Source organism: Leishmania infantum, chromosome 24 (genome assembly GCF_000002875.2).
Source record: "Leishmania infantum JPCM5 genome chromosome 24".
Lineage (NCBI taxonomy): Eukaryota > Euglenozoa > Kinetoplastea > Trypanosomatida > Trypanosomatidae > Leishmania > Leishmania infantum.
This window is the reverse complement of record NC_009408.2, coordinates 199,549-223,465: the sequence shown is the minus strand read 5'-3', so window position 1 is coordinate 223,465 and position 23,917 is coordinate 199,549. Positions and strand designations below refer to the sequence as shown.

Here is a 23,917-nt window from a genome sequence, read left to right as displayed (position 1 = left end):
CTCTGAGTGTACCACGCACCACTCAGCGCGTGTTTATGTACGAGCCCCATGCATGGGAAAGGGTGTCTGTGTGTGTGTGTGTGTGTGTGTGTGTGCGGGCCCCATTCTCAATATACACGTACGCTTGTGTCTCTGCGCAGCATGCGCGGTGGTGGGGTCGAGGCGCCAGACGACTTCAGTGCATGTCGTCGTAGCACACCGGCACCAGAGGAATGACAGCCTCATGCTCCACAAGCAGGGGATCACTCCATGCACACGCAGTTGCCACCTGTACGTCACTGCGGTTTGGCAGGCATGGGAGAAGAGGGAGCGCCTGACGCTTTACCCACGAGCTTAAAAAGCGTTCTTCGGGGCGTGGTGGCGACAGGAGATGGCGCCGAGGAAGCTTGCGACGGCTCGGAGGATGACGACGACGACGCAGCTAGCATGATAGGGTGCACCATCACCGGCTGCGTTTGCACGGACCGAGTGGTTGGGGGCGGAAGGGGTGCAAGAGTCGCAGCAGCGGCTGGCCCTGCTGCACAGCTCACCTCTACTCGTGCAACGGCTGTTGCCGCAAGGGCGTTCGCATCGCCACTGGTGGTGTTGACGCGCTTGCTGGTACTGCCGCCGCTGCCGTGCTCGGTATCAGTGCGTGGCCGCTTCAAGTGCAAATCGGGTCGCATCGGCACGTGCACGGCGGCGGTCTTCGGCGCCACTGGCAATGCCGGCGGTGCCGCAGGGCAAAGAGCGCGGCTGCCTGAGCAGCTGCTCGTCAGCGTCGACGCAGCCGCTGTGTTCATGAAGGCCTGAGTGCCCGTTTTGGATAAGGTGAAGACAGTGCGACGTGGTGGGGCCACGGCACCGGCTGAGGCGGTAATGTCCATCGTTGGGAGCGAGACGTCCGATGACGACGGGAGCGATCGCATTGGCGCGGGAGGCGACACCATCGATGACAGTGGCTGCATGGCTACCGGCTGAGTTGAGGCCGTCTCAGTGAGGTCCACGACCAAGGAAACAGCAGCAGCGCGCGCTGAATGGGACGGTTCCGCTGCAGATGACCCGGCCCCCGACTTTGTGGACGACGTGCGGCGCATGAGGTCGAGCACAGATGTGTTATTGGCACTCTTCGGTGCGGGGCCAGGCACCATTGTAGACAGCGACGAGGACAGCGCGGTTGGGTGTGTCGTGCCGATGCCACTGCTGGCAGAGAGGCGCGGCCGACGCGATGCCGAGGAGTTGCTCAACTGCGGCGCAGAGGTCCCCACGAAGTTGTCGCACATCTCAGAGAACGGAATCAGCGGCGGCGGCGGCGGGGTCGTCGGTGCCGTCGTCGCGGTAGCCGATGCGGTGGCGACGCCGCTGCCGCTCGTGCTCCCGCAGAAGGCGGAGATGGGGGTGCCGATGAGGGTCAGCGGCTGTCGCTGCTGCTGGGTGAGGTTTGCCGGTGTCAGTAAGAGTGGCGGCGCGTCTCTCTCCAGCGATGCAAGTGCCGCGTGCCCGGTCGACGACTGTGAATGAACGCTGACTCGCGGCGACTCCTGCATTGATACAACGGCGCCGTCGACTTCCTCGCCCCTCCTCGACGCTGCTTGCGACGGCTGCGGCTGCATAAACTGGTCCAGCGTGCTCTGCTGCGATGCGGACGGGGTCGACGAGGTTGTCGCGGCCACCACGTCGCGCCTGGCCACGTTCTGCTTGTCGGCGCCGTCGTGCAGGCGCACCTCCGCCCCAGTCACGTTCGACGTCTCGAACATGGCCGCGGTCACGCTCAGCTTCGTCTGTAGCAGCGGCCAGATGACACTGTCGGAGGTGCCCTCGGCCAGTAGGTACTTAATGTGGCACGGCTGCGCCTGGCCGATACGGTGCACGCGATCCTCGCACTGCAAGTGGGTGCTGGGGTTCCAATCCAGCTCAGTGAAGACTACCGTGGACGCACACGTGAAGTTGTGACCAATGCCGCTGGACTGCATGGAAAGGATAGCGACCGTGCATGTCGCTTCTGTCCGAAAGTGCTCCGCAGCTGGCTCACGTTGCGCCGGTGGCGTGTCGCCGGAGATGTAGATGTAGTCGATGGGCTGGCGCGGCCGCACCGCCTCGACCGCGCTCCGGAGCGCCTCCATCATGCACTGGTGATGTGCGAACAGGATGAGCTTCTCACCTGAATCGAGGTGCTGCTCCACAATACCGCTGACGTAATCCTGCACCGCGGGTATCTTGGCACGTGCGGTGGCCATCTTCATCTCGAATACGTTTGGTGCCCGCGCAGCCGAGTCGCCCCCGCCATTGTCCACGAGAGAAGAAGTCGAGCTGGAGGCTGCTGCTGACGTCGAGCTAAGGCTACGGCGCAACGCGATGATCTGCTTCTCCAGCGCCTTCTTTTCCTTCTCCGTGATGTACATGTAGAGCAGTTGGCGAGACTTGGAGGGCAGCTCACTGCCGAGCTCGCGCTTTGTGCGGCGAATCAGGAAGTGGCGCAGCAGGCTGTGCAGCTCATCGGGATGGGCGTGACCGGTCATGTCGATGCCGAAGCGGCCGACAAAGGAGTTGCAATACCGCGCACCGAACTGGGCCTTGCTGGGCACTAGGCTTGGCTGGATGGCCTGCAGCTGCGCGTACAGCTCGATGGGGCGTGACATGGCTGGCGTGCCTGACAGGAGGATGACACGGCGGCTCGCGCGGCAGAGCTTGAGTGACTGCTGCGCGCGCTTTGCCGCCCCGGCTTTGATGTAGTGCGACTCGTCGAGGATGACCACGTTGAAGTGGGCGTCCTCGACACACTTCAGGGAGCTGTAGGAGACGATCGCGACGGCCTGCAGGCTCGTCGCCGTTGCCTTGGCACCTTGCAGGATGGCGATGCGTGCGAACGGGATACCGCAGAACTTGTTGAACTCCTTCGCCCAGTTCTCCATGAGCGACATGGGGCACACGACCAGCACCGGCCACTCGTCCCGGTAGTGATGAGCGACGGCGATGGCTTGCACCGTCTTGCCGAGTCCCATGTCATCGGCAATCATGGCGCGGCCGTGGCGCTCCAGAACGAAGCGCACACCCTCCCGCTGGAACGGTTTCAGGCGCCGGTACACACAGTCCTCTGCGTCCGGTAGGCAGGCTCGCCCAGCGGCCACGTCATCCGCGTACTGCCGTGGAAGTTGCCGCATCCGCTCCACGCAGCGAAAGTAGAAGCTAGGGATCTCCTCGAACGCCACGTGCGGCAGTGAACGGGCCTTGAGGGCGGCGACGAGGCGAGTGTACTGCGCCATGGGGTACAGGAAAGCCCGCCCGGCGGTGTACCACATGCCCTCAAACTGAGAATCCTGCAGAACTGCAAGGCGAAGCGTGTCCCACCTCGACGCTTCCCCCTGCACGCGAATCATGAAGCACGCGACGTCCTTGCTTGTCGGGTGTACCAGAGCCTCAAAGCGCAGCACAACGCCAGTGTCGGCTAGAGGGCAGCCCGGGGCACCCAGCGTGACGCGGGTGTACCCCTCGCACTGCACTGGGGCCAGCGCGTAGAAGCGGCAGCGCCCGAGTGCGCAGGTGTAGCACGGCTTGCCATCACGGCTGATGAGGTAGCGCGCGGGGTGGTCGCACAGGCAGTTCATCCGCTACGTGCGAGGACTGGCCGGGGAAGCAGCGTCAGTCCGCAATCGAGGCACTCTCATGCGAAGAGATTAAAACAACTAAGGGCGAGAGGAGGCGCCAGGGGTGCATGTGCGCGAGCGTGAATGATCTATGGAGTGCAACGTGTGTAGGTTTGGTCGCGTGGTTGGGTGTATGACGCCGGTGACCAGAGCCAGAAAAGGAAAGGGATGGCGCAGCGCCGGCTGCACGGAAGTAAGGTGCGCGTGTGCGTGGGAGAGCAAGAGGTGCGTGAGCTGGAAATGCAGCATTGAACGGACAAGGCAACAGCAGAAAAGGTGAAGGAATGACGTGATGCCCTGTGCCACTGCCTACCATGTACGTGTGCCTGTCTGCGTGTGTAGTTGACGGCGTGCGCTGATGAATTGATCGGTGATTTTTCGTGTGCCGTGGCGCATGCACCGTGTGTTGCCAATCACGAGATGCAGGGGGCGGGAGGAGGTTGGGGAGAAGACGGGCGTGCTCGGCAGCTGCTTTTCTGCGCGGGGACTCTGCTGCGACACTGCTTGCATGTTTTTTTTTTCTCTCGTTTTCGATTCGAGTCCGACGATGTCGCTCTGCACGTCGGGGAGCCGTGCTCGGACGTGGTGATCGACGATGATGAAAGCACGTAAAAGGGCGTAGAAGAGGGCGGGACCAGGCAAGAGGTGAGGTTATGGACAGACATCTACACACGCACACACACACACACACACACACACACACAACGGCATGGAAAGGGGCGGACACGCCAGCATGATGCGCACAAGCACCGCAGCCACGACTCACTCACACACCGAAACACATGACGTGCTCCTCTACGTATGCTGGTGAGGGAGGAGGATAGGAATGCTTGCGCATCTGAAGTGCCTCGGTCGACACCGTCGGGCCCCTCCCCCTGTCACACGTTCATATGCACGGGGCGTTTGCTCTCTACCTCTCCGGCTTCCATTGCGTACACGTATCCCCTTTTGTTTTGCCTTGTGCGTGTATCCAACGGACAGAGACGACGACAACGACAGGAGGTCACTCACGCACACGGGCGCACTCGCGGGACACACGCTTCCTCGTCATCTTCCTCGTTAAACGTTCAACCATTATATATATATGCATATATGCTTTGCCCGTCCCACCTCATCCGCGTAACCATGCCGGCAAAACACAGGCAAACACACTACGGAGACGTGCACCCACACGCAGTCGCTGAAGACAGCAAGGCAGGCATGAAGCTCGGAAGAATGGAAGCCGTAAAGGGGTGGCCGGTGGTTGCGATGACAATGGCATGCATATAGCCCCCACCACTCCTGTGCGTGTGCCTGTGTGAGTTATGGGCGACACAGTGATGCAGCGACCCCTCATCACACGCCCCCGACTTCGGCGGTACCCTCGGTGCGCATCCGCTTCGGGGGCGTGTGCCTTTCGCATCGCGATGCCGTTGCGCGACGGCGCTTTGCCGAGGACGACGGCGACGACGGCTGTGAGGCCGACGCCGGTGATACCGCACGTGCTTCTTGAGCCTTGCCAACCCCTTCAGTGCTGTGTGTGTCGTCTGCCTCCGCGGCGCCGCTGTGCTGGCCGTGGGCGGCGTGGCTGCAGCGGCCAATCATGTGATCAAAGACGTCAAGGACGTCGCGAGCCGTCACGTGCGCATCGACCACCCACGCGCGCAGCTGTCGCATGCTCTCCTTTAGCTGCTCTGCTGCCGCGTCACTGAGGGCAGGTGCTTCTGCGAGCGACGTCTTCGACGGCACAGTGGCGGCACACATGATGCGCAGCAGCTCCAGCGCGGTCGTGAAGGTTTGACCACTGTACGGATACGGGGTCGCCTTGCCGTATTCGCGGCACAGCTGCCACAGGAAGGACACCGTCCAGGCCAGCACATGCCCGGCACGCGCAAACAAACGCGTCAGGGCAGCGGACTGCGTGCAGAGGACGAGGAGGCACTGAACATACGACGCCCTCTGCCCATCGGAGGCTGTCAGCATATCGCATAGCAGCAGCAGCCCATCTAGCCCATTCGACTCTATCAACGCGACACCGTCCTGCGGCACCTCGCAGGCATGCCGGAGCAGCTGCAGAAGAAAGGCGAGCTGCGGTGGAATTTCCTTGCGCAGCTCGTATGCCACATCGGCTGCAGATGCCTGCGTGACACCTCCGCTGCTCTTGCCGCCACCGCCGAGCTTGTTGGTACGCAGCTGCAGGGCCTCTTGGCGCTCCAGCATGAGCGGGACGCTGATAGCGGCCAGCGGAGGGGTGATGGCCCAGTGGGTGAAGGGCATCGGGGTGCCGAGGACCGATTCGAGGTGCATCAAGAAGTGCACGAGGTGGTGGTGCAGGACGTCGTCGTAGCGACCAAGCGGCCGAATCGACATGATTAGCATGATGGCCAGTGGCGTGGGAAGACGCGGCACCGCAGCAGGTGACGAGGCGCGACGTGGCTGCGTAGGTTGCTGCGACCGTCTCCCTGCGCCGCCGGTGGAGGGGGGCATCTGCGTGTGGGCCAGCTTTATACGCGCGACGCTCACCACGACTCGCAGCGCTCCCTTCGGTATGTACAGCGCGCTCAGCGCTGCGGCCGCGGCGGAGCGCAGCTGCGAGTCGATCGATGTGAGCGCCTTCAGCAGCAATGGTATCACTCGTCCCGTTGGCAGGTGGGCCGAAAAAGCCGCTGGTATGGAGGCTACCCGGTGCAGGAGAGGCACCATGTAGCGCAGGTCCAACACATTTCCCAGTGACAGCCGCTCGAGGTCGGCTACGTGTGCATCGCCGGCGGAGCGCAGCTCCGGAAACACGGCACCGAGCAGGTCGGTTGCGCCATCGGCACTGCTGCCGTCTTGTAAGTGAATGGAGTTGTGCAGCCGCGATGAGGCGTGCAGCGCCATACAAGTCATTTCCTCTTCGGTCAGCGTGTCGAGGTGCCAAGAGAGCATCTCCACCTCCGGCGTGCGTGTAGCGCTCGCTGTGTGGCCGCACAGCAGGAAGCGGCGCTGCACGAGCGCATCCGGCACCTCGGCACCTTCGTGGCAGTCAGACGAGAGATACTTGGCAACCACTGAGCGCTGCCTTTTCCCTTGTTGCTCTGCTGCAGCCTCGTCGCCGCGCTCCTCCATGGTGGCAGCGATAGCAGCCGCAGGGTGCGCGACGTGGCGGGCAGCGCTCAGGTAGTGGAGGGTGAGGCAAACGGCGTAGATAAGCCGGTCTTGCACGCCGAGAGTGCCGCTGTACACGTCAAGGCACACGCGGCCCATCGCCGCGCACTCGTCAACGGAGAGGCAGAGATGCTGCTGCTCGGCCCTGCATAGTGAGATGAGCTGCAACAGCGTGCGAGTACAGGCAAGCATCAAGACTAGGAGGCCAGTGAGCGACCCTTCGTGATCGACGTTGGCTCTCAAGTGAGCCGTCAGAGCCGCTTCGTCGGACAGGAGCGCTCGTGCAAGTCTCAAGGCGAGTTTGTGCGCAGCCTCTGTCGTGCTACCGCTGCAGGACGACGGTGCAGAGGCAGTGCTATGGGTGAGAGACAAGAGCACCCCTGCAACCTGCCAGCAGACCGAGCCCATAACAAACCACGGCGGCGTTGAAACCTTTGCAGCCTTGCTCTTGGCAGCGAGAGAGCCCTCGATGCCGAGTGCTGTGCAGACATCCTCGACAAGGCTGGTGCTCATTGGCGCTTGTTTCGCGGCTCCGCCTTGCTCTTCCCCATCCAATGGCGATGCCGAGGACACGGCTATGCTCAGCCGACTCAGCAAGGCTACCGCTGCATCTTCTTCCGGAAGCGGCAGAGCAGGGCTGTGCAGGGTAAACGCGAAGGTGCGAAGGTGCACTGACTGTGACGTCGACCTGTAGTGGCGTGGCGCCTTTGCGAAACCCCGCTGCCGGTCAGCAAGTATCAGCACTTCGATGCACTCCTGCTGCGTCACCCGCGGCACATCCAGCTCCGCCGTCGTGGCAACTGCGGCCTGTGCCAAGAGGCGCGCGCGCGTTCCCCACAGATGCACGACGCGAGCCACGACGCTCTCGAATTCGGCGAGGGAGGCCTGCAGATGGGTACCCCACATGTTAGCACTGCTGGTGCTGCTGCTGCCGCCGCCGTTGTTACTCGCGCACTCCACCCTCGGCGTTTTCTGCTTTCTCTGCAACTGCTGGTGATCATGCTGCTCGCCGTCGCCCTCGTCCTCGCCGCCACCGGTGCTGCACTTCTGTTGTTGCTTCTCCTTCGTGCGATCAATAAAGTGCAGGGCGGCGGTCGCCAAAACGCCGTGCTGTGCGTCTCGCAACTCGTGCGACACGCGATCGGCCACCTTCGACAGGCTGCGCATCAAGAGATGGTTGAGGACGTGCAGGAAGACTGGCACTGTGTTGGGTGTCAGGCAGGAGAGCCACAGATGGGCCTCGGCCATTGTACAGGTAGAGTGGATGGTGACGCTGTGCACGGTCCACAGCAGCAGCTGGGCTGCCCATCCCATCGCCCGCGCCTCCTGCACAGCTTCCATGCTCTCCTGCCGCGGTGGGCTGTGCGGCCGATGGTGTGTCACCCAGAGGAGTATGCTGAGCAGCAGCGGCCACTCGCCAATGCCGACCGCCTGAGACATATTGATGTGGTGCATCTTCATCATGGGCACCCTGCGCTGCTGGCTGACGGCGAGAAGCTCACACAAGAGCGCCACACTCGCTGCTGGCCACGGCTTGAGTATGTCGTTCTGCTTCTGCAGGGCAGCCGTGATGGGGTGCACAGGCGCAGCGGCCGCCGTAGCGTGTCCGTTGGATCCGTTGGCAGTCATGGGGCCACGGGTAACACTGCTGCTGCTGACGGTACTACCGGCAAGGTCAGGCAGAAAAAGCGGCACAGCGCTCAGCCACGGCACCCGCACGTCAAAGACTTCAACGTAGTTCTTCATGAGCAGCAGCATGCGCTGCACCACTAAATGCGTCTTCTCGAGGACCGCGTCGGTGGCAGCGGATGACGGCGATGTGGTTGACGACGTGGGGGCGGCAGCAGAGGCGGCTAGGGTACGGTGGAGTTGCTGTGTCATGCGGTGCCAAAACTCTTCACGACTTGGCAGCGCCGCTTGCAGGTGGTGGCGTACCTGGGCGTTGTACGTGTCCCACACCTCCGCCTCGGCGGTGTCGTTGCCCTGCAGAACGTCAAGATCCGCCTCGGTGAAGTCGCACGGGCTGGGCAGCGAGACGACCATCTCTGCGGCGCTACCGCTAGCAGCTACGTCCCCGGCAGTGCTCGCCCTCTTGTTTCTCTTCGCGGCGTTCTGGACGGCGAGCACGAGGGGCAGCACGCGCTTCGCTCGCATCAACGCAGCCTGCGTCAGCTGCATTGCCAGCGCGAGCATGAGCAGATTCGTGGAGCCATTGATAAGGCGATGCACGTACTCAGCGACCCAAGCAGGGCAGATCTCGTCCGCCACGTCACGAGGGCACATGGTGTAGAAGGTGGACGTCTTGGCCACGACCGGCTCCAGCCGCACTTGCTGTGCGGCGAGGTGGTACGGCATCGGGCACAGAAACGTGCGCGTCATCAGATTGAGAACCGCCACCCGCGCCGTTGCCGGCGCTACGCCGTGCGAGCTGCCTTCCTCCGCGAGGTGGCCGGAGACCCGAATGAAATAAGGCCGAATGAGGTCTGGGGCGCGTTGGAGAATGTGCAGCACAAGCTGCGACATGCGCTCGCTCGCCTTGGGCCGCAGCTGGCGCAGCAGGAAGAAGAGGAGGTAGTTGGGCATGCCCTGATCCTCGAGGGACTCGACTCGCGTGCTGGCGTAGTCGGCTGGTGATTCAATGGTCTCGTCGACAATGGCATACAGAATGGCTGCGGCGTTGTCGGCCACATGGTCGAACTCCAGCGCACGCACGAGCAACCGGAAGACGTTGCGCTGCGCCAGCAAGACGCGGCGCTTCTGCTCCGCTGTGATGTGGCGGCTTTGCACGAAGAGCTCGCGAACAACTCGCAGAGCGCTGAGAGCACACGCCATACCCGCACTCGTGCCCTCGCGCAAGAGCTCGGCCGCGTCCTCGAGGAGGTGCGTCAGGACGCCGTGGCTGCAGATCGTGTCGACGACGGCGTTGTGCATCGGTGACGTGACAAGCTGCACCAGGAAGCCGAGCCGCGTGAGGCGAATGCGGCGTTGATTGTACGTCAGCTGTAGGCGAAAGACGGCGAGGTGCAACGGGACATCGGCGCGCCGCTGCGTGGCAACCGCTGCGAGCGGGCTCATCGAGGCAGTGGAGGCGGCTGCAGGTGCAGCGTGTGCATCGGCAGGGGTACGCAGGCGCGCAAGCACGAGCAGCGGTGCGTCCTTCACGGCCACCGTCAGAAACTGTAGTGCGGCGGTTACATGGGTGAGGGTGGCATCGGAAAGCGTGGCGAGTGTTTTGCGGAATAGTGCGGCGCAATCGCCGCGCAGCACCTCGCGCGCGAGGGCGACGCGGTTGCCCCGTTCGACCAACTGCGTCAGCACAACCGTCAGCGTCTGCAGCGTGGGCACGAAGTACTCGTGGCGGAGGAGGGTTGCTCGCAGCGCTTGCAGCGCCTCCTCTCGCTGAGACACGGCTACAGCCAGCTCATTCGCCTGCTCATCGCCGACCTGCAGGGTGTGGCGAATCTTCGAGAGCCCCTCCAAGACCGTTTCTTTGTACTTGGACAAGAGATGCCCAACCAGCGGCTCCACGAGCGCCATTATGCTTGTCTTTGCTTTATTAGTTTCGTTTCCGCTGCTGTGGCGAACGTTATTCGGCTGTGACGGGAAGAGGGGGCAGAGGGCGGGGAGGGGGGAGAAGCCCGACCTGCGCGTGCGTGTGTACGTCGGATGCGCAGTGCGCTATTACACGTTTTACAAGACCGACTTCACGATACGCATGCATGTTGTGAGAGAACGGGAAAATGGATTCCGAGAAAAGTGGTTGACATACATGGACGCGGCGAGAGGGGGTGTGTGAAGTACGCATACCGTATCATGATCCCCCTTGAATGCTCGTGTCTTGTGAGGCGCCCCTCCCCCACCGAACTCACCAACGCCCTCATGCGCCACAGCGACTCTCTCGGCGCACACGTGCGCGTGTGTGTCTGTGTGGTTTCTTTTGGATAGTTTCTGTTTTTCCTATTGTGGCGCTGCGATGATCGAGTCCCCGTCTTGGTTTCCCCTACGAGGGAGGTGGGGCTTGGCTGCTGCTGCTTTCCGCGGCTTTTCTATGCGTATACCTTGTCACTGCGCACAGCTCATCCAACGGACGCACACACGCAACCACAGCGCGCCCACCGCTGCTGCCACTCCACGGCCACATCCTGGTCGTCTCGGACGAACCGTCCGCTGCCGAATCGGGCCACGCGCCTCGCGATATAGGCGGGCCGGGATGATGCGCGGCGGTTTCTCTGCCGCCGACGGAGAAAAGATGGGCCGCTAGGGGAATTGAACCCCTGACCTCCCGCACCCGAAGCGGGAATCATACCACTAGACTAAGCGGCCGCGGTACCTGAACATCACGGGATTGAAGTCAACGGAAGGCGACCATTTTCCACTTGGCGTACCGCTGTGGTCCTGCTGCAAGCTCTTCCAGTCTCTCCTCGGCTTCCCTGTGGACTAGCCACATCACTGCGGCGGCCAGCTCAAGAGCCTCGAGATCTCGTGGCATCGTGGACGGGTCCTCCAGTGCCCAAATGCGCCGCTTCCGGGTATGCACCAAGACCTTGTCCCATGCTACCTGGGACACCGTCGCGGACTTTCGCTTGTGCACCTGCCGGTGCTTCGGACAGACGTACTCACGTCGACGACTGCCCTCTCCTGTATAGAGCAGGCACCTCGTCCTCCTCCAAGAACTGAACGCCGCCCGATATGTTCGCCTGACTTGTGGATCCGCTGCTCGGGCCAAGAGTTTGTAGTCGGTGCGTCGTGCCATGAGGGTGGCTTCTGTTGCTGTTTCGGTTGACGGTGCTGTGACACAGCGCCTCTGTGGTGTGCTGGGTGTGTTGTACACTTCCTCCCCGGTGCCCATGACGTGCCTGGTGACTCCAAGTCTCTTCGGTAGCTGCCTGCCATCTACTCGGTGCAGGATGCCAGGCTCGTCGTGGGGCCTGGCCGCCGCACCTTCTTCGGCCACCTCTGCCCTGAACCGATGCACGCTGGAGAAAGAGGGCCGAGAAGCGCAGCTGGGTCGCTTGCGGTGATGCGCATGCGTTGCTTTCGCTTGCTGAGCGCACCGACTGTCAGTGGGATATGTACCCCCATGCACCTCCGATGCAGGACCATCTTAAGCATTCCTGTTTGGTGTGTGCTGATCGAGGGCTTTCAATATTAGGCTGCGTGTTTCATTGTCACGCAAGTCCGTTCGTCCACCTCCTCCTCGAGACGCTCAGCCATGAGTTGCCTCGGATGCCTCGAGCGGGACGTTCTCCTCAGCGTCAAGCCCGCCGCCCGTGATAAGGAAAGGGGGGGGGAGATGGCCCCCTGCCCTTTGTGGAGGCGTCTGTTTGGTTTTGCAGTTACGGAAGAGCCCACGTAGCCGTGCACGGAAGCCTCGCCTCCCCAGACCGCCTTTCGCTGTGTCCCTGTGGAAGACTGGGGCGCAAGCGGCATGGGTGCGGTCTTGGGGGCCGCCATACCGCTTCATCTGATGCGTCTGCGAATACATAGATCAACATGAGAAGCCCCCGCAGTCAGCGCCGAGGCGTTGCTGCGCCATGCACCTGACGAAGGTCAGAAACCGCTGTGCCGCGATCCTCGAGAAGGTCTTGCGTACGTCCGGCCCCCACGATGACGGACGGAGGCGAAGCCAAAAGTACGCTGCCGTGCCTTGCTGCGAGTCGACCCCCATGCGGGGATACCGGCTGGCCAGCGATGTCGCGTGTGCAGGGGTATGCAGCAGTCGCTTCTCTCCGCAGTGCTGACTTGGCGGTACAGCCCTCCTCCGGTCAGGTCGTCCGTGAGCGTGGTCAGTCGACTGCACGCGCAATACAGCTGCATTGGCGTGCACTCTGGCAGAGGGAAGGGCAGCTCGGTGGCGTGTCGTCTTCCCGCGTGGCAAGCTTCCACCCCTGTGAGCACCTCATTGTCTTGTCCCTCTACCGGCCACCCGACGGGCAGCCCTGCCTTCAGAGCTCTTTGAGGGTTCTTGCGGCTAGTTCTGCCCCTCGGCGCGGAGAGGGCTGCCAGGATCTTCGGACCGTTAGTGCCTCTGCTGCGTAATTCGACCTTCACCTCTCAAGCAGTGTAAGCCAGCGCTTTCAGATCTGGAGGATAAACGTCTCCTATCAGTAGTGCAGCAGTTCGCTGAATTCGACTTCCCGGGGACACCTGTAAGCAAGTCTAACGGCCCTTCCACCTCCTCCTTGCCGCGAACAAGGGCGAATCATGCATCGCCCCCCCCCCCTGCCCGATTGCACCGCGGATGACCAAAGAAAAAAAGTCATGTAAGGCGCAACACCTCTTGGTCGGCAATCCCAGCGAAATGGAGAGAGAAAGAGAGACACATCGATGGGAACCGCTTCCTAACTCGCATCACACGCAGCCGTGTCGCAGAGCACGACGACAAAGAAGGACGACGAGGGCGGAAACGCGCTCTGCGTGTTCGCAGAGCTGATCGTTTTCGTCCGGCTAGAACTGACCCCATCGTGGCAATACAGGGGCGCCCAGGGGCAAGACGTGGCCCCGACCAAAGGTTGCGGGTAATGTGTACCTGAGGCTGCTTCGCTGTGAACCGGCACCACACAGTAGCCGTGTACACAAGCGGGAAGCGAAACGTCCGCCTCTACACCTCCATCAGCTCACTGAAGCCACAATCCAATCTCACTTTCGGTACCGTCGAAGTTGCCGCATCCGGGCCCTTGATAAGCGCGGCAAGGAAGTGAATGACGGCCCGCAACCATCCTTGGACTTGCATGTGCTAGAGCTTGTCCACATGTGCCCTCTAGCGAAAGAAGGAAGACCGCATCAACCTTGCACCACTGCCGTGACATCATGCGGGGGCGACGGGGGCACCGGTCTTCCACTTCCTGTGCGTCTCCGCTTCTAGCACCGCACCTCTATAGAGGGTTTCTCTCGCTACTTTCCCTGCTGCTACTCCGAACAGTCGTGCCATATAGTTGACTGCAGTTCTGAGGCACCTCAGCGTCTGCGTGCCTCTCCGACGATGGCCGTGGAAGAGGCGCGGAAGAGGTGTGGACGAGCACGTGTGTTTGCCACCGCCGGTATCCCGTGGAGCCGCAACAGTCAGAGAGGGCGGGGAGGAACGATTCGTAGAATAACAAAAAAAAAACAGTAAAGCAGGCTGCTGGATGGCGGGGAGGATTTGCGGAGAACGACTTTAAAAGTACCTTCACCTCCTTTCCAAGGTTGCCTCGTGCGCACCTGGTAAGGCGGTGATCCAGGAAGCTGGCTAAAACGGCTGCGTATCGAGCTTTCTTGTCCTCTTTCACGCTGCTGCTGTCGACTCTCGTGGGGGTTTGCTGTCGTGCCACATCCATTTCACCCGTGCGCAGGACCCTGCTGCACCTGATGGTGCCACAACGACTGTTGCCACACACTCCGGTGGGCCCGCCGCGGCGGCCGAGGTCATGCACTGGACTCATCGCGTCGCCGTGCACGCGGACCTCGTGTAGGGGTGGTGGGGATGGTGGTGGTGGCGAACGCAGCGATCTTACGTCTCCTGCTGTTGGGTGTACTATAGGCTCAAGCATGAATCGCCACGTTAGCTCTTCGTTCATCTCCAACTTTTTCTCCTCTCTGTGTGGCATCACCGCGATTAGCAGGGGCGCCGCCGGCCGCTATCACGCTCTGCGCTGGCCGCTGCCCATTCGCCTGCTTCGGCGGCAGCCCTCGAACAAAGTGCATTGGCGTCCGCACATACGTAAATTGCAGCTTTCCATCCACCCAAAAACTGTACAGCACCGGCGCCCCGGGCAGCAGCGCACCGACGTGTTCCCTGTCGCGGAAGCGCCGGCCGCCCAGCTCTGGGAAGATCAAGCCGCCTTTGGCATCCGTCACGAAGCCGTTCACTAGACACGCCGCACGCTGCCCCGTCTTTCCGGCCGGCAGCCGAAGCCCCAGGTGCGCGCTGACTGTGTCCAAGTTCGCCTGCTTCTTCAGTTCGTGCTTCAGCTGCACCATCGCGTTCCAGTAGCGCACCCACGCCGCAAAGGCGCGCGCGTTGATGGGCGGGCGGTGGCCGGGCAGCAGCAACTGCTCGCACAGCCAGCGCTGGTTCGTGACGCAAGTGTAGTCGCGCAGCGGGCGGTTGGCAATGACGAGGAAGTAGTCGTCGGCCATGTCCGCGGTGTAGGGCACGTAGGCGTCGGTGTCGATGACGGCGCCATGGGCGTCGCGAAGCGGGACACCGACGGCGGCGAGAATGTCAAACAACGAAATGCCGTGCTGGTAGAGCGTGCGGCTGAGGTGCGCCCACTCGCAGCGGCTGGTGGGCCTGCGGATGCCGAGGTGCGGGTACAGGCGCGCCAGCACGCCGACCTGCTTGTCCGTGAAGACAGGCACGCGGTCACCGTGCGGCATGTAGCAGACGACGGGAACGTAGCGCTCGGGGGTGTCCGCAGCCGCTGCCACGACGCGCTGCCGCAGCACCTCGCTCACGATGCGGCGGAAGCAGAAGCGCGTGACCTGCATCTCCACGTCCGGAAGCAGGCTCTGCCGCAGCAGCAGCTGCGAGTCGCGGCAGCACGCGCCCGGCACGATCACCTCCGTTGCGCAGGTTCGGAACAGCACCGGCAGGCCCACGCGACCGCCGAGCGGGTGCGGGCAGCCGTGCGGCTGCGTCGCCGTCCAGCCCTGGTCGTGCGCCAGCAGGTACAGACGCACCAGCACATGGTACTTCTCCACGTCGCGGTCGTCGGTGAATGCCGGCATGGCGGCCGCGTCCATCGACTCCAGCGGGAAGTGCTCCACCAGCTCATCGTCCGTGACGAAGGCGCCCACACGCAGGTAGGAGAAGTACACGCGCACCTGCTCCGCGTCTTCAGCATAGAAAGGGCGCTGCTGGCGCACCGGGTCGCGCACGAACACCGACTCCACTGTAATGGCGGTGCACTTGCTCTCCCGCGTGAAGCCTTTGCTCTCCGTGGCCTTGGGCGTGTAGGGAAACATGGACTCGCAGTGCGGCGTCCGCACGGAGCTGCCGCGCTTGGCGTAGTGGAAGACGTGGTAGCCCTGCAATGTGCGCGCGTTCTTTGGCACGAAGTGCTTCTGTGTGACGAGGCGCGCGCGCCTGTCCTGCACGCTCATGCACGGGGCGGTGTTGGGGTAAAAGAGGTGCACCCGCACCACCAGTTCCTCCCACCCACTCACCTTGTTCACGCGAGGGAAGCACTCGACGCAGTCGTCCCGTAGCTGTGTCTGAATAGGGTCGCAGGCAACAATCATGCGTGTATCGTCGGTGTCCTCATCGTCCAGGGTCGCTGTGATGTGCTCGTCATGTATTATATGGCTGCAGCTGGCCTCATCACGGCAGTGCACGCCGCGTACGCCCTCCAGGTGAGACGCCTCAGCGCCATTCGGCACTTCGACGCCCGCGGCGCGGAGCTCATTGACGAGAGCCCGCTGCGCGGCCTTTACCGCGTGCGTGAAGTAGGGCAGGTAGCCCTTACCCTTGTATGCGTGGATCGACGCGTTGAGGCTGCCCTCGTTGCCGAGCGGGGTTACGATAGTCGGCGTGCCGCTGTCTGCAAGCTGCAACAACCGGCCTGGCACGAGTTTTTCGAGAGCCTGGGCTGCGCTGGTAGACATCGTTGACGTCAGGCACGCACCCGTTAGTTGGTTCAAGGGGAGGGAGGTGAGAAGGGCGTGGATGGCAGAAGGAGGTTGGGGAGGAACGCTGCAAGCCGGTGCGTGCCAGATGCGATTTGCAATACTGCGATGCAGCTACGATGACGCCCTCTTTGCCGCTGTATCTCGGCTATACGGGTGTTTCGGTGGTTGCGTCTATGTAGTGCGAAGTACTTGTGTGCGTGACTTTTCACAATCAGTCTTGGAAGGATCGCGAGGAAAAAGGGTTCAGGTGTCGGTTATGCGGAGGTGACGGCGAGAGAGCCTAGAGAGAGGAGAGGGGGGCCATGCCAAGGGGAGAGTGGAGAGGAGAAAATGGCCATATGGGGCTGTCAGAGTGAGAGGGAACCTCGCGGGCAGCTTGTCAGCGTAGTTTGCATGTGTGACACACACACACACACACACACAGTCTGAAATCATGTTGCAGAAGGAAGCGACGCGCGGGATGAGGGAAGGCGGAGAAGCGCACGGAAACATGTGCGGCGCTCCCTGTGTCTCTCTTTCTCCCTGTCTGTCTGTCTTTTCTAGGCTTTCGCGCTTGCTGTTTCTTTCAGAGAGAGAGGGATCGCAGAGGGTTCTGAGCGCGTGGAGAGAGGAGAGCGTCAGAGAGTCGCAACGGCGATGATAGCAAGGTAGAGGTGGTGGCCAAGAGCAAGGACAAGAGAGGAGTATGGACGGAGGAGGGGAGCGGGCGAGAGTTCTGCCGACCACCACGCGGCGCCAAGCCTCCTTCTTCGCCAACACGTGAGGACGGCATCCATTGGGAAGCACCCCACTGGGGGAGAACAGCTGCAAGGATATGAGGGGCGACCCAATGAGTGAGTGAACAGCAGAGGGAGAGGGTAATCCCGAACCGCAAAACATATGCACGGACTCCGCGTTAAGTTCCCTGCTCTTGCAACCGCGGCAATTTATCCACCGACGCCGGGACGTTTACCAGCTCCGCCACTTCTGACGGATTCAGCGCGCGTATAGCGCACGTTGTGGTCTCCTCGCAGGCCAGCGCCCCTAACTTGTCGAGTGGAGGGTACAGAAACCGGTGTTCGCCGTGGCCAGGCACCCTCGTGGAGGTGCTGAGGAAGGCCTGCCAGCTTTCCGGAGCGGCGTAGACATCGGTGCCAGGCCCTGCCCGCGCCACCATAGCTTTCCAAAAGGAAGCTGTAAAGATGGACGTGGTGCTCGGGTGAGGGGCGAAGAAGGTGGACACTGCGTTGACCGTTGTCCCGGCGACGGGCATGCCCAGCGCCAAACCGCTCAGTGTAGTTGACAGTGGGCTGAGCAGCCGTCCCCGCCCAGCCCCGGAGTCCTTGTCAGTGGCAAGCTCAATGGAGGTCTCTGTCGAGGTCGGGGCGTAGTGACGCAGCGCGCTCATCACCCACTGGAACCAGTACGGAGACACTTGCGCCGAGGCTGTCAACAGCATCCCAAGCTCAAAATCCGACTGCGGTTTCCACACATCCGCCATCATCATCGGCACAGACGGGCTGACATTGTCGTACAGGCGGTGCGCGTAGAAGTCGAGGCGACCCTGAGGCCAGGGCACAAACGACATAGCGGACGCGTTGCCCAGCACGTGCACGGCGATGTCGATGGGAAACACACGCTGCGAGTAATTACAGCTTCTCAAGGAGTTGAGCACACGGGTTACATTGGGTACCTCCGCCTCCGTGGCGACAACAAACACGCGGAGGCGATAAAGTCCCAGGAGCTGAGCCCGGTTCCGCACGATGAGGTTCGGACGCTCGGCGAGTCGGGTGTCTGCATCGACCCACTCCTCGCGCATTGCCAACTGCGCACGCGTGTAGGCGCTGATGAGTATATCATCCTCTATGCTGGTGATAGGGCGTATGGTGAGCATGTGGCCGATGAAGAAGAGGATGACGATCATGATAGCAACGCCGAACACAAAAATAGAGCGGCTCTGCTTGCCTGGCGCCCGGCCGTGTTGGGCGTGGTTCGCCTTATCCATCGTCAGAGCCAACAGTGCAGCCACGTGGCCAGCTCCCAAATATCGACAAGGGTGATGGTGCCTTGGAGGCGGTGTCTCTGCCCCCTCCCCCTGCGGCTGACGGTGCTCGCACCCGCTTCACTTCGAGCCTCCAACTGCGAGAAGCCAGAGTGTGAGAGGGGAGGATGGAGGCGGAGGGTATTGGAGATGGAGAACAAGAGTACGTGTGCGACACGCGTGCCTGTGAATGTGCGGTTGATGGGGGTGGTGGTGGAGGCACGAGACCCGTCACACAGGCTGTGAGAGGAAGGAGAGGGGGTGAGAGCGGCGAAACGAAAAGTAACCCACAGAGACAGGTGCCCGCACGATGTGCTTCATCGTTTCCCTCATGGCTGACGCTCTGACTTCCCCACCGCTTGCCCTGCGTTCTCCAAAGCACGCGCACACAAACACGCAAAGGCAGACGAGATGGCGAGGGAGCACAGATGCCGGTTGGCAGTGTGAAGGGGGGGGGGACTGCGGCGGTGCCTGAGATGAAGCCGTGATGGAGAGGGCCCGTGTCGGCACACGAAGTGAGGAAGATGAAGAACGCGGCGATTGACGCGGAGACGAGGGACAGAGGAGAGAGATGAGAGTGCTACGACACGAACACACACACACACACAGAGGCCGGCAAGGAAGGGGAAAGCACCAACCCTCAATACGAAGCGAGGCGTAGACAGAGAGAGAGGGGGATAGAGCGCGATGCGACAATGACAGCAACAAGAGTGCAAGCGCATGTGTGTCGGGGTGTCTCTGGGTGGGCTTGACACGAACACGTGAGTGAGAGGGAGGAGTGAAGGAGAGAGAAAAAGAGGCGGCTGCCAAGCGGAGATGTTGAGTCCACAGTGGCGCTGAGTGATGAGGATGGTGGATTACAGATAACGAAGCCGATAGTGGTGGTAGGGACAGTAGGGAGGAAGTGTGTGCATGTATGTGTGTGCGTGTCTACCTCATCTGGCGATTCTGAGTGAGTTGGCGTGCATGTGTGCGTAGGGATGTGTGTCCCAGCCCCCTCTCCCCTCCTCTCCATCTGGCTAACAAAAAATGCCCACGACGAAAGCGTGCAGACAAGGACACACACACACACACACACACACAGATCAGCAGCGCACATCTACTGTGGCAAGACAACAAAGGCTATCACTATTATAGGGAGGAGACCGTACAGGAAGTGAGGAGGCAAAGGAAGGTGAGGAGGGCTCACCATCGTGATTTGCGGGAAGACCAGGAGCTGTTGGAGGCACCATCGTCAAAGAGATCTGGATTATCACTGAGGTTGTTGATCCCAGCGAGCCACTGGAGATGCTGCTGCTTTTCTCTAGTACTGGCTACTAAGTCCTCGCACTGCTGCCTTCGCTCTTTCATCCGCTGCCCGCGCTGCACGCAGGCTAAGATGCTCATCCCGATGATCGTGACGAGCACGACGCCGAAGATGCCGGCCGTCACGGTCTCGAAGAGCAGAAACATATCAATGTCCATGGCAGTGCAAAGGCAGACGCCGGTCACATCAGAGAGTTGAGGTGGGCGGGGGGCGGGGTTGTCGTGGTGGTGATAAGAAAGATCGCAAAATGAGTCTGTGCTTGTACATTTGCGACAGTGCGCGTGTCTGTCTGTCTGCCTGTCTCTATGAGCCTCCTCCCCCACTATCTAACGATGGTCTAGTAGGGGAGGGGGGCTTGGGCACTCCGCACGGACAGACAACTAACCCAACAAAATGAGGACGGGAAAGACAGTACTTGGGCCCGGTCTCTCTCTCTCTCGCTCTCGCTCTCGCTCTACGCGCCCGTATGTGTCCCAAGGAAGAGGTGTGTGTGAGAAAGGAACGACGGAGGAGGAGGGGTCATACGCGCGCGTTTATTTGTGGGGGGGGTGCTGCCACGAACGGGCCTTTCAGACTAGTGAGAGTGGAAATAAAGATGATACCCGTCGCCCGAGCTAGTGGAGGTGGGAAGAGTGAATGCGGAGAGGAGAGAGAGCGTGGGAGATGCGTACGTAGAAGGCACCACGACGACACCGTGCATGAACGAGGAAGCAGAGCCTTGGAGGGAAGGAAGGACAGACGACTGACGAGGCGATGGCCCATTCCACACATATACACACACAGAGGTAGAGCAGACATATATACATGTATGTCTGGAAGGCTGTATGGCCTGAGGGGAGGGGGCAGGATTAGCGATGCGTGAGGAAGCAGAAGAATAGCAGAGAGAGAGACGGATACACACACACACACACACAGATGCACGTGCGCCATGCAAGATCGTCTATGAGCACGTCATCATCGCACTCGATGCCTTTGCTTATCCGGCGAGGCGGAGAGATGGGCGACTCTGTGTATCGGGTATATGCAAGGTTTCACCCCCGCTGTTCTGCGGCCCGATGGGATGCACCTCGTGAAGCTCTTCCGATCGCCGCTGCCGTCGTCGCTCTTCCGCCTCCTCTTGCTTGAGTAGTGTGTACGCACGCAGGGCGCGGCGATCGCGATAGAGGCAAAAAGCGAAAATGAGCACCATTGCGAAACCAGCCAAGATTGCCACGACAATGCGCAGCCACAGCGGCAGCCCCGCGTACATGTCCAGGTCGTAAGGAGAGGTGGCGCAGCAGCCGTTGGTGCAGCACACACTTGGGCGTGGGGCATCCTTGCACGTGTAACGGCCCAGCGCCTCAGACCCGCACTCGAGGTCGGTCGACATGGCGAAGAAGGCAAGAGACGATGAAAAGTGTGGTGGTGGTGGTGACGGCGGGTAACAAGCGGCAGCGCAGCTGTCATCAAGAAGCTCGAGAGGAGTAAGAGGTCCCTATGTGACGACGGCGCGCTGAATGGGGAGGGCCTGGCACGTGAAGGAGGTGATGCCGGTAGGGAAGGCAAGAGAGATGGTCTGCAGATGTGTGAAAGGGGATCAAGTGAACGGCCAAGTGCATTGTGGACATGCACACACACACACAGAGATGCATACACATATGAGAGGAGGTGGAGATGCCCAGTTTGATTCGTTGCCCAGAGATGATGTACGGGAAGACCGTGCCACACAGGGCAGTTGTGGTGTTGGCGGATGCTCAGGAGGAAAGGAAAGAAGGGGGCACCCAACAAGAGGACATGACGCAGCCGCTTGCATGCATGCGACGGCTTGCCGCGGCGTCTACCATTACACCAGAGTGCTTGGACGAGGCATGCACGTGTGTGTGTGTGGGGGGGGGAGAGTCGCACTTGCCAGCGTGTCTTCCTGACGCATTCAATGGCCTGACGAGAGCCGCGGCAGAGGATAAGCGAGCAAGAGAGATTGGCTCACCGACCACCCGAAGCGACGCAGCGAAGGTGCAGGCAGGTCTCATTTCGTCGTCGGGGTAAGTAGACGATGCTTGTAGCGGCCTGGCTGAAGTTCAGGCAGAGATGCGTGGGATGAACAGTGGGCAGCAACGGCGGCAGCAGCACGCATCAGCTACAGAGAAGTGTTCGATCTCTATCGTCGTTGTTATGCGTGCAGGTAAGGCAGCACAGACAGCTTGCGCGCACTCTCTACCACAGGCTCACTTGTTAGGATACGAGGAAACGGCCGAGCCCGTACGTCACGTACGGTATGCCACCATACAGCGATTCTTTGGTGTCACGCAGTCGGGAACGTACTCCACTAGTCGCACGATGTACCCGTGACGCTGAAGCCACTGTACGCGTCCTTGGCTCACGACGGCTTCGACGGAGGCGGCTATGCCCTCTGGACAGGAGACAAAGTAACGCACGGACTTCTTCGAGACCGATGCTGAGGGGCCTCTCCCCGACAGAGCGACACCCTGCAATCGCTGGTGCACGGACGCATTCCAGTCTGTCAAGCGCGTTAGATGGCAGAAGGCTGCAGCACTGCCCAGCCCCAGCAGCGCGGACACAAAGTCAGGGTCGATGTAGGTGTCCAGCGAGCATTTGCTAAAGCAGCACGGCGCCAGAACGAGGATGCGCGGCAGAGACTCCTGCGCCTCCAGATGGCGCAGCACCTCGTCCACGCCGCTGCCGCACAGGTGCTTCGCGATGAGGGCCGTGCGTGCTGGCGTTGCCGGCACAGCGTCCGACCAGCGGACGTCGCGGAACAGCGCCACGGTGCGGTGCAGTGTGCGCTGCCGGCGCGTGGCGGGCCGTGCGCGGTGCGCTGTGTCGGGCCACAGCCGCGGGCAGCAGTCGATGGAGTGCGCCGGAAAGAAGGGGTCGATGACGACGCTGTCGCACTGCAGGCGCTCCGCCACCTGCGCCGCAAGGAAGCCGTTGCCGCCGCCGACGTCGACGACGCAGTCCAGCGCGAAGCCATCGCCGCCGGCGTGATCCTCCGCCCTGCGCACGCGCTCGACGGTCTCGCGGAGCAGCTCGCCAATGGCGATCTCCTGCGGCAGATTCTCCAGCTCGTGGATGTGGGACCGATCAGGGAGGAAGGAGGTGTAGAGGTCGATGAGGCGGGCCCACTCATGCGCTGCCCGCTGCTCTGAGTCCTGCGCCACGGTGGACCTTTCATCATGTTTGGCGCCGCTATACCCCGCAAAGACACGCCGCGCGTGCAGGCCAGCCTCCTGCAGGTAGCCTGGTATGGCGAGGAGGTCGCTGTGGTCGATGCGGTGGTGGTGAGCCACCTCCAAAGCCCATGTGTAGTGTTGGCGAACACTCTCGGTTGGCCACAGCACGAGAAGAAGAGGCGTAGGGGCGGCAAAGACGTTTTCAGCGCTGAAGAGCGGCTGCTGCACAGACGTGAGCGTTGGCGCCGGCTGCTGCTGCTGGGTGATGAAGTGGCGCATGCATTGCACGCAGAGATCACGTACGTCAGCGTCAGTGAGGCTGTTCTGCAGGGAGAGCAACTGCGAGGCAGAAAGCGGTCCCTGTGTTGCGAACGAGGCCAAGGCACCGTCTGCGGCCGCTTGAAACGCAATCAAAGTATCTGACTCCGTGTCAGCGGCACCAGTTGAGGTTGAGCAGCAACAGCTGTTGTCCTCCCTAGCGTTGCCGCGCTCGTGTTGCTGCTGACGTGCACGTGCGGCGCCTTTCCGCGCGTGGTGTAGGAGAGCGAGCACAAACTGCAGCGACCACAGCACGCTGTGGTATTGTCTCTGCTTGCAGCGGTAGTTCTGCATAGCCACCGCTGCAGCTGCAGATGGTGCTGCTGTTGTTGGAGGGTAAGAGCAGGCGACTACCCATTCCGTGGTCGCCACACTTCGGCCACCAAGCCGCTGCTGCTGTAGTCTTCCGTCGGCACAGTTGCAGCCGCTGCTGCCCTGACACGTTCAAACTTCTGCTTATATCTGTTTTGACGTTCCTGATATACTTCACAGAAAGGAATCCTGTGAAGGATGCTTGTCTTTTCAATGACGCGCATGTGCCGCCACATGCAGATGCTTGAGCAGTTGTTTTGTCGGACAAGGACCGCCGTTCCGTTGCCATGCAGCGCACGCCCAACGGCAGAAAACGCGAGTAAGGTATACACCCAACACACACGCGTTACACACACGCGCAAACCGAGCAAAGAAAACGTAGCGTAAGCGCGCGTACGCGATGCAGTCCGACGTGGAAGGGAGAGCGAGGAGT

The 23,917-nt window shown here is 61.5% G+C and overlaps 7 protein-coding genes and 1 non-coding gene across 8 annotated transcripts; all 8 read right to left on the bottom strand.

Annotated features, from left to right (window-relative positions):
- Nucleotides 1-275: 275 nt before the first annotated feature.
- Nucleotides 276-3,584, bottom strand: LINJ_24_0620 (putative DNA helicase; the record flags this gene model as incomplete). The annotated part of the gene is made up of 1 exon (XM_001465853.2): nucleotides 276-3,584. The coding sequence occupies one exon, from the start codon at nucleotides 3,582-3,584 to the stop codon at nucleotides 276-278; it is 3,309 nt and encodes a 1,102-aa protein (XP_001465890.2).
- Nucleotides 3,585-4,958: 1,374 nt separating this feature from the next.
- LINJ_24_0610 (conserved hypothetical protein) lies at nucleotides 4,959-10,286 on the bottom strand (the record flags this gene model as incomplete). The annotated part of the gene is made up of 1 exon (XM_001465852.1): nucleotides 4,959-10,286. One exon carries the CDS (start codon nucleotides 10,284-10,286, stop codon nucleotides 4,959-4,961), a length of 5,328 nt encoding a protein of 1,775 aa, XP_001465889.1.
- Nucleotides 10,287-11,000: 714 nt separating this feature from the next.
- On the bottom strand, nucleotides 11,001-11,072 carry LINJ_24_tRNA1. Its single transcript has one exon. It is a non-coding gene; the product is annotated as a tRNA-Pro (tRNA).
- Nucleotides 11,073-14,270: 3,198 nt separating this feature from the next.
- On the bottom strand, nucleotides 14,271-16,334 carry LINJ_24_0600 (hypothetical protein, unknown function; the record flags this gene model as incomplete). Its single annotated transcript, XM_001465851.1, has 1 exon — nucleotides 14,271-16,334. One exon carries the CDS (start codon nucleotides 16,332-16,334, stop codon nucleotides 14,271-14,273), a length of 2,064 nt encoding a protein of 687 aa, XP_001465888.1.
- Nucleotides 16,335-17,253: 919 nt separating this feature from the next.
- LINJ_24_0590 (hypothetical predicted transmembrane protein) lies at nucleotides 17,254-18,342 on the bottom strand (the record flags this gene model as incomplete). Its single annotated transcript, XM_001465850.1, has 1 exon — nucleotides 17,254-18,342. One exon carries the CDS (start codon nucleotides 18,340-18,342, stop codon nucleotides 17,254-17,256), a length of 1,089 nt encoding a protein of 362 aa, XP_001465887.1.
- Nucleotides 18,343-19,563: 1,221 nt separating this feature from the next.
- On the bottom strand, nucleotides 19,564-19,842 carry LINJ_24_0580 (conserved hypothetical protein; the record flags this gene model as incomplete). The annotated part of the gene is made up of 1 exon (XM_003392509.1): nucleotides 19,564-19,842. The coding sequence occupies one exon, from the start codon at nucleotides 19,840-19,842 to the stop codon at nucleotides 19,564-19,566; it is 279 nt and encodes a 92-aa protein (XP_003392557.1).
- Nucleotides 19,843-20,660: 818 nt separating this feature from the next.
- On the bottom strand, nucleotides 20,661-21,053 carry LINJ_24_0570 (conserved hypothetical protein; the record flags this gene model as incomplete). The annotated part of the gene is made up of 1 exon (XM_003392508.1): nucleotides 20,661-21,053. The coding sequence occupies one exon, from the start codon at nucleotides 21,051-21,053 to the stop codon at nucleotides 20,661-20,663; it is 393 nt and encodes a 130-aa protein (XP_003392556.1).
- An 874-nt stretch (nucleotides 21,054-21,927) lies between these two features.
- Nucleotides 21,928-23,466, bottom strand: LINJ_24_0560 (conserved hypothetical protein; the record flags this gene model as incomplete). Its single annotated transcript, XM_001465849.1, has 1 exon — nucleotides 21,928-23,466. One exon carries the CDS (start codon nucleotides 23,464-23,466, stop codon nucleotides 21,928-21,930), a length of 1,539 nt encoding a protein of 512 aa, XP_001465886.1.
- Between the last annotated feature and the right edge of the window lie 451 nt (nucleotides 23,467-23,917).